Here is a 16,851-nt window from a genome sequence, read left to right as displayed (position 1 = left end):
GGGACCTAATCGGCTTCCATAATGGCAGAGCAGGAGGCCACTATTAGGCCTCCTGTTGCCATAGCAGCAGTCCTGCTACCGCATGCACGGCTGTCGATTTTCTGCCAACCACGAAGATACAGCGATCGCTGCATCTAAGGGGTTAAAGGCAGGGATCGGAGCTAGCTCTGGTTCCTGCCATTACAGGTTGGTGCCAGCTGTAACATACAGCTGGCATTCACCGCTGACTCAACTCCTGAGCCGGCACCATCTTGCCGTCAGCTATGGAAGACTTTTAGGCCCCGCCTCTGGGCAGGACCTGGAAGGCTTCAGTACTAGGCAGACCGGAAGGCCAGTATTAGGCCTCCGGTTGCCATTGTTGCCGGCGTGGCGATGAGCTGCAAACACCTTAAATGCAGTAATCGCTTTTGACCAGAGCCTAATCGGCTTCCATAATGGCAGAGCAGGAGGCCATTGTTGAGCATCCTGTTGCCATAGCAGCAGTCGGCAGCCCTGCGATCGCATGCACGGCCGCCGAATTACAGCCAGCCACGAAGATACAGCGATCGCTGCATCTGAGGAGTTAATGGCAGGGAACGGAGCTAGCACCCATTACAGTGGGTGTCAACTGTAACATACAGCTGACACCCGGGGATGAAGGCACGGACACAGCTTCTGAACCCGTGTCATCCATTTGTCATAAGTATACAACAAATTGCGGGAAGCACTGGCTTTCCATGACGTATACTTAGGACAAATGTCGGAAAGGTGTTAAACACAAAATTCACAGATCTGTCGTCCTCATATGTGAAACAAGCAAGTGCATTTATCACTAACAGACGCAGGTGCAGCAGATCAAGGGCAGTGATGAGAACCTGGGGAGAGGATCTTAGTGGAAGCATCCGTGTTGGTGAGATATGACGTCACACAACTTCTCCAGGCCGTCCCAGCAAGATCACTCCAGAAGATGCTGGGAGACGTCTCTAAGAAGCCAGAACTTCATCCCTACAGGACGTTCTCACCACTACGGAGGTCACCGAGCAAAGAGCGACCAGTAGACAGACACTGCTCACATTACATCTACATGGAGGGCGTCAGGTGGAGACCACCACTGTCCAGAAGATCATCTACAAGTGGAGAAGACGTCACACAACTTCTCCAGGCCGTCCCAGCAAGATCACTCCAGAAGATGCTGGAAGACGTCTCTAAGAAGCCGGAACGTCATCCCTACAGGACACGCTCACCACTACGGAGGTCACCGAGCAAAGAGCGACCAGTAGACAGACACTGCTCACATTACATCTACATGGAGGGCGTCAGGTGGAGACCACCACTGTCCAGGTGGGGGTCTCATCATCATGAAAACTTGTACTAGAGGCAGCTGGAGGAGAATGTGAGACCATCCGTCAGAAAGTGGAACAGGCAGGACAATGACCCTCAATAATCCAGTAACTGAGTTTCTGTAAAATTCAGAGTTCAATATTTTATTCAAATATAAAAACTTAACCATAATAAGAACTCCCTTTTATAAGGATCTCAAAGAAGGAACAAGACGCTTAACCTTCGTACAACATTAAATACATTGTGCATAGAAATTAAATCCCATACCTACATCGAACGATCAGTGGGGGTGACCAATAATGGGAGAAACCGCGACATGGTCAAAGAGTAACAACGGAGTCCAGCACGTGTCCCGTCAGTGCCATCTATAGCCCAGTAGCTGGCTGCAGAGGAGAATTGGGGGGTTCCTGAATGTCACCGCCGGATGTAAACCCCATCGAGATGCTGTGCCCCCCCCCCCCCCCAAAAACATGGTAAAAGGGCCGTACATACAGGAAACCCCCCAAACATCACAACCGGAAAATGTCTCCCAGTTGATGTCAGAGACGTGGAGAGTTATAAGGAACGCGCACTGGAGGTTGTGTCTGCTAAACGCCCGGGATTAGAGTCCGGGGGGCACCTCATTTACTCATTTTTCCCAGATCCTTCGGCTGAATTTTTGGTTTCATTATTGTAAAGTCGAAGCGTGCTCCACTCCATCCCCTTTATTATACGGATACGTCCACATACAGAACAGGAGATCTTATATGGGGTATTGACTTCTACACATTACTGCACCAGTAAGAGGCGGCGACCGGAGAAACGGCAACACAAAAGCGGAAACTCAAAACGTCTCATTTTATTTCCTTACAGAGGCAGATAATAATCCAGACATGCGGCGCCGGGATGTGAGCGGCGGCGGCGCCGGGATGTGAGCGGCGGCGGCGCTGGGATGTGAGCGGCGGCGGCGCCGGGATGTGAGCGGCGGCGGCGCTGGGATGCGAGCGGCGGCGGCGTCTTCACACGGCTCAGGTCTAGCACTCGGCAGTTGTCGGGAGCACATGAACGTACAGCGTCTTTGTATGGAGGTCGGGCAGCGCTGTGCCCGGGGTCACCTCTGTGCGGAGAAGATGAACAGATTAATTACGTCATTACTGAGCGACTAAACAGCGAATCCACCTCCAAAAAGGAAAAAATAATGCGAAGGAAGGAAAACATCAAATCTGTTATTAAGGCATTTTTCCCTGTGAGCGCCATCTCGGGTGCGGCCTGTTTTGGATATCGCCCCATTATCAAAATCGGACGCGTCACTTTACGTGGTAATAACTCTGGAAGGATTTTATTTATACAAGGGATTTGGAAATTGAATTTAATTTGGTAAATTTGTGAAACTATTTCTTTAATTATTACTTTTTTTTTTTTTATAAACCGTAAAACAACTTTGAAAATGTGAAATCCTCCACTTAATGAGTGAATAAATCAGGTTTGGCGCATCCTTACGAAGGCTTCATTTTTATTTCATTTTTTTTTTAAACGCTATAAGGTTTATATGTAGATATTAGAAACCCTATAAAATCACCCCATTTTAGAGAGGACTCCTGAGCTCGGTGATATAATGGAGAGGAGTCCTGAGCTCGGTGATATAATGGAGAGGACTCCTGAGCTCGGTGATATAATGGAGAGGACTCCTGAGCTCGGTGATATAATGGAGAGGACTCCTGAGCTCGGTGATATAACGGAGAGGACTCCTGAGCTCGGTGATATAATGGAGAGGACTCCTGAGCTCGGTGATATAATGGAGAGGACTCCTGAGCTCGGTGATATAACGGAGAGGACTCCTGAGCTCGGTGATATAACGGAGAGGACTCCTGAGCTCGGTGATATAACGGAGAGGACTCCTGAGCTCGGTGATATAACGGAGAGGACTCCTGAGCTCGGTGATATAACGGAGAGGACTCCTGAGCTCAGCGATATAACAGAGAGGACTCCTGAGCTCGGTGATATAATGGAGGACTCCTGAGCTCGGTGATATAACGGAGAGGACTCCTGAGCTCGGTGATATAATGGAGAGGACTCCTGAGCTCGGTGATATAACGGAGAGGACTCCTGAGCTCGGTGATATAACGGAGAGGACTCCTGAGCTCGGTGATATAACGGAGAGGACTCCTGAGCTCGGTGATATAACGGAGAGGACTCCTGAGCTCGGTGATATAACGGAGAGGACTCCTGAGCTCGGTGATATAACGGAGAGGACTCCTGAGCTCGGTGATATAACGGAGAGGACTCCTGAGCTCGGTGATATAACGGAGAGGACTCCTGAGCTCGGTGATCTGCATATAGCGCGTGGCCAGTTTGCGGGATTGAAGCGGGGCGGGGGGGGGGGAGTAGGAAGATAGAAAGGAAACATTTGAAGTTGGCGTCTTAGGCTGTTGACTGATTACTGTAGGGTTAGAGGGTTATGGAGACGGTGGATTCCCTTTAAGATGGAGAGCTCCATGGGACTTGCCAACAGCTGAATTTTCAGATTTTGCCTAGTTTCTCTCAACCCAAACCCCAAAAACCTCCTGACAGAGGAGTAGTTTTGTTTTTATGAACGTCCGTTCCACTAGTAGCGGCTACACAGAGGAGTTCGGTAGATTGGCTGGTGCAGTGCGAATCACATGACCTTGGCGTAATAAAACGGACTGGCCACCACACAGCCGGGCTATTAATCCTTATTCCCATACAGGTTTATTTTAGCTGCGGTGGTCTCAGGATGACATCATACAGGGGGTCCCCATCCATGTGCCAGAACAGGTCATGAATTAACGGCTGACATGGAATGCTGCAATCCCCTCACAGTGGGCTGCCGAGGGTTAAGAGAAGCCGGACCCGTTGTTAAAACGTTGAGCTCTTTTATATATTTTTTTACATTTCTCTGGATTTATTTCTGGTAATCTCCACCGCACCCAGAGGAGGCGAAGCAGCGACGTCCAGGAGAACAGACGAGCTTATCGGATAGTGGAAGTACGAAGTGCGGCTTTTTTATTTGGCTAATTACATAAAACACTTCACTGTCAGGCGCGGCTCTTTCCTCCTTTTTTTATTTTTCTCTATATGTGGAAGAGGCAATGGCAGCGCTATCCCGATTCACCAGGTCGTCCCCACATATTGCCAGGCGTCTCTTACCGCCACTCATTGCAGCATCAAGATACAAGCAGAACCGCCGACTCCGCAGCCCAAACACTCTGGCCACTTCATGGTACAGGCCGTGATAGTTCAAGGAATTTTGACCAACTGGGTTTTGCAGCAAAAGTGTTCCTGTAAGAAGGAAAGGAGGTCAGTCCCTGCGGTGCCGCCCATGCCCTCGCCACCCTGATGCCCACAGACCTTGTGTCCCCGCACTCAGCAGCCTCAGGTTGACATATTTGCAGTGCAGCGCTCCGCCATTACTTGGCACATCTGGGGCAGCTCCTGAAGTCACACTCAGAACCTTTCCATTTAAATTCAGGAGGTCGGCATCGCTGGGCAGTTCTGCAGAATGAGGAGGACGACAGCAGATAAGAAGAGAGCAGAGGAGAACGCAGGGTTCGGGGGGCGCGTTCTACAGGTCACTACCTTGGTTTCCATCATATACGGAGAGCCGTGAAATCTTCAGATTAAATATACTCGACACGGCAGCTTTTAGTTCAGACAAGCTGGAAATGGCGGCTCCTTTGGGGTTCTCCAGCAGCAGGAACCCACCTAGAAAAAAGTGACTCAAGTTAAGTAGAGAAGCTGATGAGGTGGATATAAAGGGGGTCGCCCACGTGCCCGAGAAGTCGCCCACGTGCCCGAGAAGTCGCCCACGTGCCCGAGAAGTCGCCCACGTGCCCGAGAAGTCGCCCACGTGCCGGATCGGTCACTGAACTTCTACTGAAGGATTTACCACAGAACAGACTAAAAACCAAAAGACGAGCTCCACCCGACTCATCCATCCTGATCTGCCTGGTGCAGCGCAGAAGAAGGACCCATTACAGAGTCAAACAGATCTGGACATTTTCTGCTAATGATCTTTTTATTCCCTCCCGTTCGTGCGTGCAGGGGATGCTGGGAGTTGTATCCCTGACTGATGGGGATGCTACATAAGGAGAATACCGGTGAGGGCTTCGTCTTACTTAGTTCTGTGCGGTTGACGCTTATATGCAGCTTGACGTAGGCGCAGGCAGGACCATCCGTGGCCGGGGAGGAACCTCTGACCAGCGTGATCTCCACATCACAACCTTTCAACTGAACAAAAAGATTCCATGTTAATTTCTCCGTCTGAAGAGCAAGTGATGGGCGATCCAGACGCCGCCTGCACTCACCTGCGTCTTCTCCTTTATTATGACCCTGGACGAGGGGGGCACCGGATATTGAATAAGAGGAGACTTCACAGTGGCCAGAATGAAATCTGTGTGTCCCCGGATGACGGACTGCAGGTAATCTCCCCGGGGCTCCACCTGGTAGTAGACACTTATCTCATCGGTTGGAACCAAGTTTCCCTGTGAAATATGGAAGAGAAAACATGCAAATTATCTAGAGATTCAGGAGTCGGACACAGAGCCCAAAAACAACAGCCACATACGGCCGCTGTTACGGACCGTGGCGCTATCAACCACGGATTATGATCAAGAACGTGGACAGGACATATACCCCAAACATTGACAGGGATCCCCTCCCGGCCCACATTCAGCTGTGTGTGTTCTGCACCCGCACTCCTGGTTCTTTAGGGAGACCGTCAGACCTGGGCACAGTTTATAAAGCGGATCATTCTAGTCACAATGATCTGATGATGAATCTTTCAATGGCAGCCACTAGCCGAAATTCAGCCCCAATTGTCATGAGAACAGAGATCGGAGCCGGACATCCGCACTCCACGCACCTTCTTCCGTAACTTCTGGATGCGATTAATGACCTCTCTAGCGACACCTTCGTCCACCATGGACTGGTCTGGAGTGACATCAAGTAGAACCAGGACCTGGAAAAGAATCACACGGAGCTTCACACGCCTGGAACGTAGATTTCACTTCTCCATTCATTTACCCACAGCGGGTGACGTCTGACAAGCGTTCTTTTTATTCCACTAGTGAGACTTACCTGTTCATCAGAATGAGCCTCAAACTGAGCGCTGCCTCCCCCGGCACCCTGATCGAAGGTATACAGCAGGCGCACGTCCTCCTCATGCAACTCGTGTCCTTCTACTTTTATGGAGCCTGCAGAAAAACAGCAGGTGACATTTCGAAGCGTTAGGCTCTGTTCACACCGCCGTCATGCCTTACATTATAACAGAAACCATAATAGCGGTGCCACCTTCCGTAACACGACTGACACCAACGGCGCCTGATGGACCCTCCATTGACTATAATGGGGTCCGTATGAGATCCGTCGTGGTGTCTGACGTTTTCACAGGAAGACTAGGGCTGAATGCTGAACAACTCTTCCCGTCAAATATCACTGATCGGCCTAATGGAGCCTCTGATGGTCGTGTGACTTCAGCCTTCGGCTCAGCAATGCCGATGAGTACGTGAGACTTCTCGCAGGCGACAGGAATGGATTAGACAATAGTGAAAGGGCATCAAGGAGCGAAAACCGCCCAAACACCGAACAACCCGTCACCCACCCATTTTCTGAAACTCTTCCAGCTGCTCGCTCTTCAACTCTTTAATGGCGGCCATGACAGACTTGAATGCACCTTTCAGACGTTTCCCGAGCACCATATGATCCGGCTCTGCCCTCAGACGAATCCCATATTTATTCTTATCTGTAGAAACCGTCACTTTCCTGACATTCAGTTCCTGCAACAGACAGACATCTATTTTACAATGAACCCGCCAGAGCCCGCTACCAGGGAGCTGTACCTGCCCGGTGGGTAAAAGGCTCAGCCACAACATGGAATCTCACCTCCAGGATGTATTTCTCCAAAGATTTGATGTCCACGAGAGCCTCCGTTTCCTGATGGATCACAACCACTTCCTTCAACGGATACTGAAGGGGAGAACAGAAAGGTAAGACGCAGCGCGGTCACTACATTATACATGGCACAGTAATAGACTGACCTTAATAGGCATCGTCTTCCGGTCACGAATCACCCTGCCGAGCTCAATGACCGACTGCATCCGAGAAACCGCACTCTCAATCTTCTTATCAATCAAATTCTCTCTAATTACAGACAATAACAAAAGTAAATCACTAGACACTGAAACAGCAGGAGATCACAACTAGGACAAGGACACCGCAACCAGGAGCAGCCACCGAGCGCCATCAACACCTCAACAGCTGGAGGGTGTAAAATGAGGACAGAGACGGAAGGCTAAAAAATCAGGAACCGGCGGAGATCATGTGGTTACCGGAGTGGAGGAAGCATCAGGTAATGGATGCTCTGCGTGTCCTTCTCTTGGATAGACGATGGGTCAAGCAGCAGTTTCAGCTTCTGATACATCATTTCTGTGATAAAAGGGGTGAATGGAGCCTGAGGAAAGAAAAGATCCAGTCATCCATGGCAGTGGTCACCAGCAGGTAGGTCTCATCCGTACAGGGAGCCAAATAATGTTAGGTCACCAGGAGTCACACTGCTCAGTAAGTGGTCTCCCAAAATCCCACCACGTGCGAAGTACAGCAGGAAGCAATAGCCATCCAGACATCTACTTAAAGAGGCTGTCACCAGATTATAAGTGTCCTGTCTCCTACATGTGATCAGTGCTGTAATGTAGAGAACAGTGGTCCTAGTAATAAAGAGGCTGTCACCAGATTATAAGTGTCCTGTCCCCTACATAATGTGATCAGCGCTGTAATGCAGAGAACAGTGGTCCTAGTAATAAAGAGGCTGTCACCAGATTATAAGTGTCCTGTCCCCTACATAATGTGATCAGTGCTGTAATGTAGAGAACAGTGGTCCTAGTAATAAAGAGGCTGTCACCAGATTATAAGTGTCCTGTCTCCTACATGTGATCAGTGCTGTAATGTAGAGAACAGTGGTCCTAGTAATAAAGAGGCTGTCACCACATTATAAGTGTCCTGTCTCCTACATAATCTGATTGGCGCTGTAATGTAGATAACAGTGGTCCTAGTAATAAAGAGGCTGTCACCAGATTATAAGTGTCCTGTCTCCTCTACATTACAGCACTGATCACATTATGTAGGAGACAGGACACTTATAATCTGGTGACAGCCTCTTTATTACTAGGACCACTGTTCTCTACATTACAGCGCTGATCACATTATGTAGGAGACAGGACACTTATTATCTGGTGACAGCCTCTTTATTACTAGGACCACTGTTATCTACATTACAGCACTGATCACATTATGTAGGAGACTGGACACTTATAATCTGGTGACAGCCTCTATTACTAGGACCACTGTTATCTACATTACAGCGCTGATCACATTATGTAGGTGACAGGGCACTTATTATCTGGTGACAGCCTCTTTATTACTAGGACCACTGTTATCTACATTACAGCACTGATCACATTATGTAGGAGACTGGACACTTATAATCTGGTGACAGCCTCTTTATTACTAGGACCACTGTTATCTACATTACATCGCTGATCACATTATGTAGGAGACTGGACACTTATTATCTGGTGACAGCCTCTTTAAGGAACAAAGTCCTCTTGGAGGAATAACGGTCAAATGTCGCTCCCATATTCTGCCAGCATAAGACGTGGGCTGCACATATCCACCGGTGAGCTCTTACCATCAGCCGGCACATGGAGAATAGGACGCTGAACAAGGTCTCTAAGGCCATCAGACAGTCGTCTGTGCCGCTCTCACCCTGGAACAGAGCAGAGAATTGGATATGAGGACAAACAATGGCAGGAGAACACAACGTCTCCTCCAGTTAGCCCTTTACCTTCAGCCGTCGACGGTTCATCCGCACGTACCAGTTTGTCAGCATATCAACAAACCGCACAAGTCTGGGAACCACAGTGTAAAGTCTGTAGGCTGAGGACAAGAGCAGAGTCATAAAAAAACAATTCACAGCCGAAAACGGACCACTAAACCTCCTAACCATCCCTCCCCCTGGTACCTGTCATCTCTGCCTTGAAGAAATGGATTAGTGAATGAGTGAAAGACAGAACCCACTTGTCCATGATGTTGCGGCTTGGTTTTGCGGAGCTCTCATTATACAAAAACTGGACACCCTCTTCCTGGGGATACAAAGGTCAGTAGTGATTACTAAATTAATACAAGACAAGAGGCACAGACACGAGACTCCTAATAATAAACCTAAGAAAGAGCAACATCTGTGCAATGCAACTAATGAGACTTCTACTACACCGACCCCTCCACATGAGAACTTCTACCACTACACCGACCACTCTACATGAGAGAACTTCTACCACTACACCGACCACTCTACATGAGAGAACTTCTACCACTACACCGACCACTCTACATGAGAGAACTTCTACTACACCGACCCCTCCACGTGAGAACTTCTACTACACCGACCACTCTACATGAGAACTTCTACCACTACACCGACCCCTCTACATGAGAGAACTTCTACTACACCGACCCCTCTACATGAGAGAACTTCTACTACTACACCGACCACTCTACATGAGAGAACTTCTACTACACCGACCCCTCTACATGAGAGAACTTCTACTACACCGACCCCTCTACATGAGACCTTCTACTACTACACCGACCCCTCTACATGAGAGAACTTCTACTACACCGACCACTCTACATGAGAGACCTTCTACCACTGCACCGACCCCTCTACATGAGAGAACTTCTACTACACCGACCCCTCTACATGAGAGAACTTCTACTACACCGACCCCTCTACATGAGAGAACTTCTACCACTGCACCGACCCCTCTACATGAGAGAACTTCTACTACACCGACCCCTCTACATGAGAGAACTTCTACTACTACACCGACCCCTCTACATGAGAGAACTTCTACCACTACACCGACCCCTCTACATGAGAGAACTTCTACCACTACACCGACCACTCTACATGAGAACTTCTACTACACCGACCACTCTACATGAGAGAACTTCTACTACTACACCGACCACTCTACATGAGAGAACTTCTACCACTACACCGACCACTCTACATGAGAGAACTTCTACTACACCGACCCCTCTACATGAGAGAACTTCTACTACTACACCGACCACTCTACATGAGAGAACTTCTACTACACCGACCCCTCTACATGAGAGAACTTCTACTACACCGACCCCTCTACATGAGAGACCTTCTACTACACCGACCACTCTACATGAGAGAACTTCTACTACACCGACCCCTCTACATGAGAGAACTTCTACTACTACTACACCGACCCCTCTACATGAGAACTTCTACCACTACACCGACCCCTCTACATGAGAGAACTTCTACTACACCGACCCCTCTACATGAGAGAACTTCTACTACTACACCGACCACTCTACATGAGAGAACTTCTAATACACCGACCCCTCTACATGAGAGAACTTCTACTACACCGACCCCTCTACATGAGAGACCTTCTACTACTACACCGACCCCTCTACATGAGAGAACTTCTACTACACCGACCACTCTACATGAGAGAACTTCTACTACACCGACCCCTCTACATGAGAGAACTTCTACTACTACTACACCGACCCCTCTACATGAGAACTTCTACCACTACACCGACCCCTCTACATGAGAGAACTTCTACTACACCGACCCCTCTACATGAGAGAACTTCTACCACTACACCGACCACTCTACATGAGAGAACTTCTACTACACCGACCACTCTACATGAGAGAACTTCTACCACTACACCGACCACTCTACATGAGAGAACTTCTACTACACCGACCACTCTACATGAGAACTTCTACCACACCGACCACTCTACATGAGAACTTCTACCACTACACCGACCACTCTACATGAGAGAACTTCTACCACTACACCGACCACTCTACATGAGAGAACTTCTACCACTACACCGACCACTCTACATGAGAGAACTTCTACTACTACACCGACCACTCTACATGAGAGAACTTCTACTACACCGACCACTCTACATGAGAACTTCTACCACTACACCGACCACTCTACATGAGAGAACTTCTACCACTACACCGACCACTCTACATGAGAGAACTTCTACCACTACACCGACCACTCTACATGAGAGAACTTCTACCACTACACCGACCACTCTACATGAGAGAACTTCTACTACACCGACCCCTCTACATGAGAGAACTTCTACTACTACACCGACCACTCTACATGAGAGAACTTCTACCACTACACCGACCACTCTACATGAGAGAACTTCTACTACACCGACCCCTCTACATGAGAGAACTTCTACTACTACACCGACCACTCTACATGAGAGAACTTCTACTACACCGACCCCTCTACATGAGAGAACTTCTACTACACCGACCCCTCTACATGAGACCTTCTACTACTACACCGACCCCTCTACATGAGAGAACTTCTACTACACCGACCACTCTACATGAGAGAACTTCTACTACACCGACCCCTCTACATGAGAGAACTTCTACTACTACACCGACCCCTCTACATGAGAGAACTTCTACCACTACACCGACCCCTCTACATGAGAGAACTTCTACTACACCGACCACTCTACATGAGAGAACTTCTACCACTACACCGACCACTCTACATGAGAGAACTTCTACTACACCGACCACTCTACATGAGAGAACTTCTACCACTACACCGACCACTCTACATGAGAGAACTTCTACTACACCGACCCCTCTACATGAGAGAACTTCTACTACACCGACCCCTCTACATGAGAGAACTTCTACTACTACACCGACCCCTCTACATGAGAGAACTTCTACCACTACACCGACCCCTCTACATGAGAGAACTTCTACTACACCGACCCCTCTACATGAGAGAACTTCTACCACTACACCGACCACTCTACATGAGAACTTCTACTACACCGACCCCTCCACGTGAGAACTTCTACTACACCGACCCCTCTACATGAGAGAACTTCTACTACACCGACCCCTCTACATGAGAGACCTTCTACCACTACACCGACCCCTCTACATGAGAACTTCTACACCGACCCCTCCACATGAGAGATTGTCTACTACGCATTGACTTAGAGGCTTTTCCACAGATCTTCAATCTGGTAAGCAGCTTTAGACTAACACTGAGGCGACTATCGAGACCCTCATGAATAAGTTATATATACCTTATGCAGCCGATAAATATTTTGCATCAGGAAGCGGAAAGCATTGTACCAGGGTAAGAAAACCTCTTTCAGGACATCGCGGACTCCTTCTTCTTTAAAGCGCAAGTTCTCTGCCCTCACAACCGGAGAATTAATCAAATATAATCTGGAGAGAGTCATCACATAATTACAGTCTAATCTGGAGAAGCCCCTTCCACCTGCAGCTGTAAAGAACCAGGGGCAGAAAAAATAATAAAAACCGTAGTCTCTCAGGAGCTTCATCTCCTCCTGGAGGGTGAGGAGCAAACAATGGCCCCTCCTGCATCCCGGCTGCCCCTGCCTGGGTGGCGAGCGAGGTAACCAAACAACCGATGTTTAATGGAATATAAACACTAAGGGGGAAATTATGAACATTTCTATGCTAGTTTTTTTAAGTAAGAAAATCGTCAAATCGTAAAAAGGGCCAGGGCCAGTACCTTGCCTCACCTTGGACAAAAAAATAATAATAAAAAAAAAAAAAGCGTGCTTACCCCTTCTTTTTTTTACCAATATTCTCACCATGCAGCAGCTCACAACGTATTGACACTGGGCATCGTCATGACATTATATGCGACACAGCGGTCAGGACGCTGTATGATCCGCAGCATGATGACAGAAGAGGGGTGGCGAAGGGAGTACAATCCATTTATTTTTTTATGTCTGATTGGGGGACCGCGGTTGTAACGCCATGAATGTGGAACACGGTCAGCAGAAAAATGTGACAAGTTTATAAAGGCTCTCAATAGATCTGTCGCTTCCTACTCCAAAGAAGCAGAAAACTTAGATTGGCGTATGAAATGCCAGTCTACGCAAATCTGCCCCTAAATAATTCTAAAAAGAGACGATGCCAGAACAAAAACAGACATGGAGTAAATCTGCAAACTTCAACCCTCATATTACACTGAGCAAGGGGGAGGACGGGGCACAGACGGGCAGTCACCGCTTCAGGACATGTACCCCCCATCATATAATACACATTGGAGTCCCATTATTCTGAGCAGCAGCTAATATAGAGAGTAACCGCCATGAACAGCACCGACAGCAGCTAATATCCAGAGTAACCGGCGTGTACAGCGCTGACTGCAGCTAATATCCAGAGTAACCGCCCTGTACAGCACTGACAGCAGCTAATATCCAGAGTAACCTGCGTGTACAGCACTGACAGCAGCTAATATCCAGAGTAACCGGCGTGTACAGCACTGACAGCAGCTAATATCCAGAGTAACCGGCGTGTGCAGCACTGACAGCAGCTAATATCCAGAGTAACCGGCGTGTACAGCGCTGACAGCAGCTAATATCCAGAGTAACCGGCGTGTGCAGCACTGACAGCAGCTAATATCCAGAGTAACCGCCCTGTACAGCACTGACAGCAGCTAATATCCAGAGTAACCGCCATTAACAGCACCGACAGCAGCTAATATCCAGAGTAACCGGCGTGTACAGCGCTGACAGCAGCTAATATCCAGAGTAACCGCCATTAACAGCACCGACAGCAGCTAATATCCAGAGTAACCGGCGTGTGCAGCACTGACAGCAGCTAATATCCAGAGTAACCGCCATTAACAGCACCGACAGCAGCTAATATCCAGAGTAACCGGCGTGTACAGCGCTGACAGCAGCTAATATCCAGAGTAACTGGCATGTACAGCAAAGACAGCAGCTAATATCCAGAGTAACCGGCGTGTACAGCGCTGACAGCAGCTAATATCCAGAGTAACCGCCCTGTACAGCACTGACAGCAGCTAATATCCAGAGTAACCGCCATGAACAGCACCGACAGCAGCTAATATCCAGAGTAACCGCCCTGTACAGCACTGACAGCAGCTAATATCCAGAGTAACCGCCGTGTGCAGCACTGACAGCAGCTAATATCCAGAGTAACCGCCCTGTGCAGCACTGACAGCAGCTAATATCCAGAGTAACCGCCCTGTACAGCACTGACAGCAGCTAATATCCAGAGTAACCGCCATGAACAGCACCGACAGCAGCTAATATCCAGAGTAACCGCCATGAACAGCACCGACAGCAGCTAATCTCCAGAGTGACCGCCCTGTGCAGCACTGACAGCAGCTAATATCCAGAGTAACCGGCGTGTACAGCACTGACAGCAGCTAATATCCAGAGTAACCGGCGTGTACAGCTCTGACAGCAGCTAATATCCAGAGTAACCGCCATGAACAGCACCGACAGCAGCTAATCTCCAGAGTGACCGCCCTGTGCAGCACTGACAGCAGCTAATATCCAGAGTAACCGGCGTGTACAGCGCTGACAGCAGCTAATCTCCAGAGTAACCGGCGTGTACAGCACCGACAGCAGCTAATATCCAGAGTAACCGGCGTGTACAGCCCCGACAGCAGCTAATATCCAGAGTAACCGGCATGTGCAGCACTGACAGCAGCTAATATCCAGAGTAACCGCCATGAACAGCACCGACAGCAGCTAATCTCCAGAGTAACCGCCCTGTGCAGCACTGACAGCAGCTAATATCCAGAGTAACCGCCGTGTACAGCACTGACAGCAGCTAATATCCAGAGTAACCGCCATGAACAGCACCGACAGCAGCTAATATCCAGAGTAACCGGCGTGTACAGCACTGACAGCAGCTAATATCCAGAGTAACCGCCCTGTGCAGCACTGACAGCAGCTAATATCCAGAGTAACCGCCGTGTACAGCACTGACAGCAGCTAATATCCAGAGTAACCGCCATGAACAGCACCGACAGCAGCTAATATCCAGAGTAACCGGCGTGTACAGCACTGACAGCAGCTAATATCCAGAGTAACCACCCTGTGCAGCGCTGACAGCAGCTAATATCCAGAGTAACCGGCGTGTGCAGTACTGACAGCAGCTAATATCCAGAGTAACCGGCGTGTGCAGCACTGACAGCAGCTAATATCCAGAGTAACCGCCCTGTGCAGCACGGACAGCAGCTAATATCCAGAGTAAGAGCACTGACAGCAGCAAATATCAAGAGTAACCGGCGTGTACAGCACTGACAGCTGCTAATATCCAGAGTAACCGCCGTGTGCAGCACTGACAGCAGCTAATATCCAGAGTAACCGGCGTGTGCAGCACTGACAGCAGCTAATATCCAGAGTAACCGGCGTGTACAGCACTGACAGCAGCTAATATCCAGAGTAACCGGCGTGTACAGCACTGACAGCTGCTAATATCCAGAGTAACCGGCGTGTGCAGCACTGACAGCAGCTAATATCCAGAGTAACCGGCGTGTACAGCACTGACAGCAGCTAATATCCAGAGTAACCGCCCTGTACAGCGCTGACAGCAGCTAATATCCAGAGTAACCGGCGTGTGCAGCACTGACAGCATCTAATATCCAGAGTAACCGCCCTGTGCAGCACTGACAGCAGCTAATATCCAGAGTAACCGCCCTGTACAGCACTGACAGCAGCTAATATCCAGAGTAACCGGCGTGTACAGCACTGACAGCAGCTAATATCCAGAGTAACCAGCGCGTGCAGCACTGACAGCAGCTAATATCCAGAGTAACCGCCCTGTACAGCACTGACAGCAGCTAATATCCAGAGTAACCGGCGTGTGCAGCACTGACAGCAGCTAATATCCAGAGTAACCGGCGTGTGCAGCACTGACAGCAGCTAATATCCAGAGTAACCGGCGTGTACAGCACTGACAGCAGCTAATATCCAGAGTAACCGCCCTGTACAGCACTGACAGCTGCTAATATCCAGAGTAACCGGCGTGTACAGCACTGACAGCAGCTAATATCCAGAGTAACCGCCGTGTACAGCACTGACAGCAGCTAATATCCAGAGTAACCGGCGTGTACAGCACTGACAGCTGCTAATATCCAGAGTAACCGGCGTGTGCAGCACTGACAGCAGCTAATATCCAGAGTAACCGGCGTGTACAGCACTGACAGCAGCTAATATCCAGAGTAACCGCCCTGTGCAGCACTGACAGCAGCTAATATCCAGAGTAACCGGCGTGTACAGCACTGACAGCTGCTAATATCCAGAGTAACCTGCGTGTACAGCACTGACAGCAGCTAATATCCAGAGTAACCGGCGTGTACAGCACTGACAGCAGCGAATATCCAGAGTAACCGTCGTGTGCAGCACTGACAGCAGCTAATATCCAGAGTAACCGTCGTGTGCAGCACTGACAGCAGCTAATATCCAGAGTAACCGGCGTGTGCAGCACTGACAGCAGCTAATATCCAGAGTAACCGGCGTGTACAGCACTGACAGCAGCTAATATCCAGAGTAACCGCCCTGTGCAGCACTGACAGCAGCTAATATCCAGAGTAACCGGCGTGTACAGCACTGA

General features: G+C 49.1%; 1 protein-coding gene across 2 annotated transcripts; it reads right to left on the bottom strand.

Annotated features, from left to right (window-relative positions):
* Window positions 1-2,138: 2,138 nt before the first annotated feature.
* IARS1 (isoleucyl-tRNA synthetase 1) lies at window positions 2,139-13,119 on the bottom strand. 2 transcript variants are annotated; one of them, XM_075848325.1, is made up of 16 exons: window positions 12,525-13,119; window positions 9,335-9,455; window positions 9,158-9,249; window positions 9,002-9,079; window positions 7,647-7,768; window positions 7,356-7,458; window positions 7,201-7,284; window positions 6,992-7,094; window positions 6,397-6,512; window positions 6,182-6,277; window positions 5,625-5,801; window positions 5,436-5,547; window positions 4,897-5,022; window positions 4,669-4,812; window positions 4,468-4,599; window positions 2,139-2,416 (listed from the first exon to the last, which is right to left on the bottom strand). In XM_075848325.1, the coding sequence occupies exons 1-16, from the start codon at window positions 12,783-12,785 to the stop codon at window positions 2,334-2,336; spliced, it is 1,950 nt and encodes a 649-aa protein (XP_075704440.1). In that variant the 5' UTR covers window positions 12,786-13,119; the 3' UTR covers window positions 2,139-2,333. The 2 variants fall into 2 exon arrangements, with proteins under 2 accessions (XP_075704440.1, XP_075704439.1); XM_075848324.1 differs by having other exon boundaries at window positions 6,920-7,094; window positions 12,525-13,116.
* Between the last annotated feature and the right edge of the window lie 3,732 nt (window positions 13,120-16,851).

This window comes from Rhinoderma darwinii, unplaced genomic scaffold, assembly GCF_050947455.1.
Source record: "Rhinoderma darwinii isolate aRhiDar2 unplaced genomic scaffold, aRhiDar2.hap1 Scaffold_35, whole genome shotgun sequence".
NCBI lineage: Eukaryota > Metazoa > Chordata > Amphibia > Anura > Rhinodermatidae > Rhinoderma > Rhinoderma darwinii.
The sequence above is the reverse complement of the archived record's forward strand: the minus strand, read 5'-3'. Positions and strand labels throughout refer to the sequence as shown.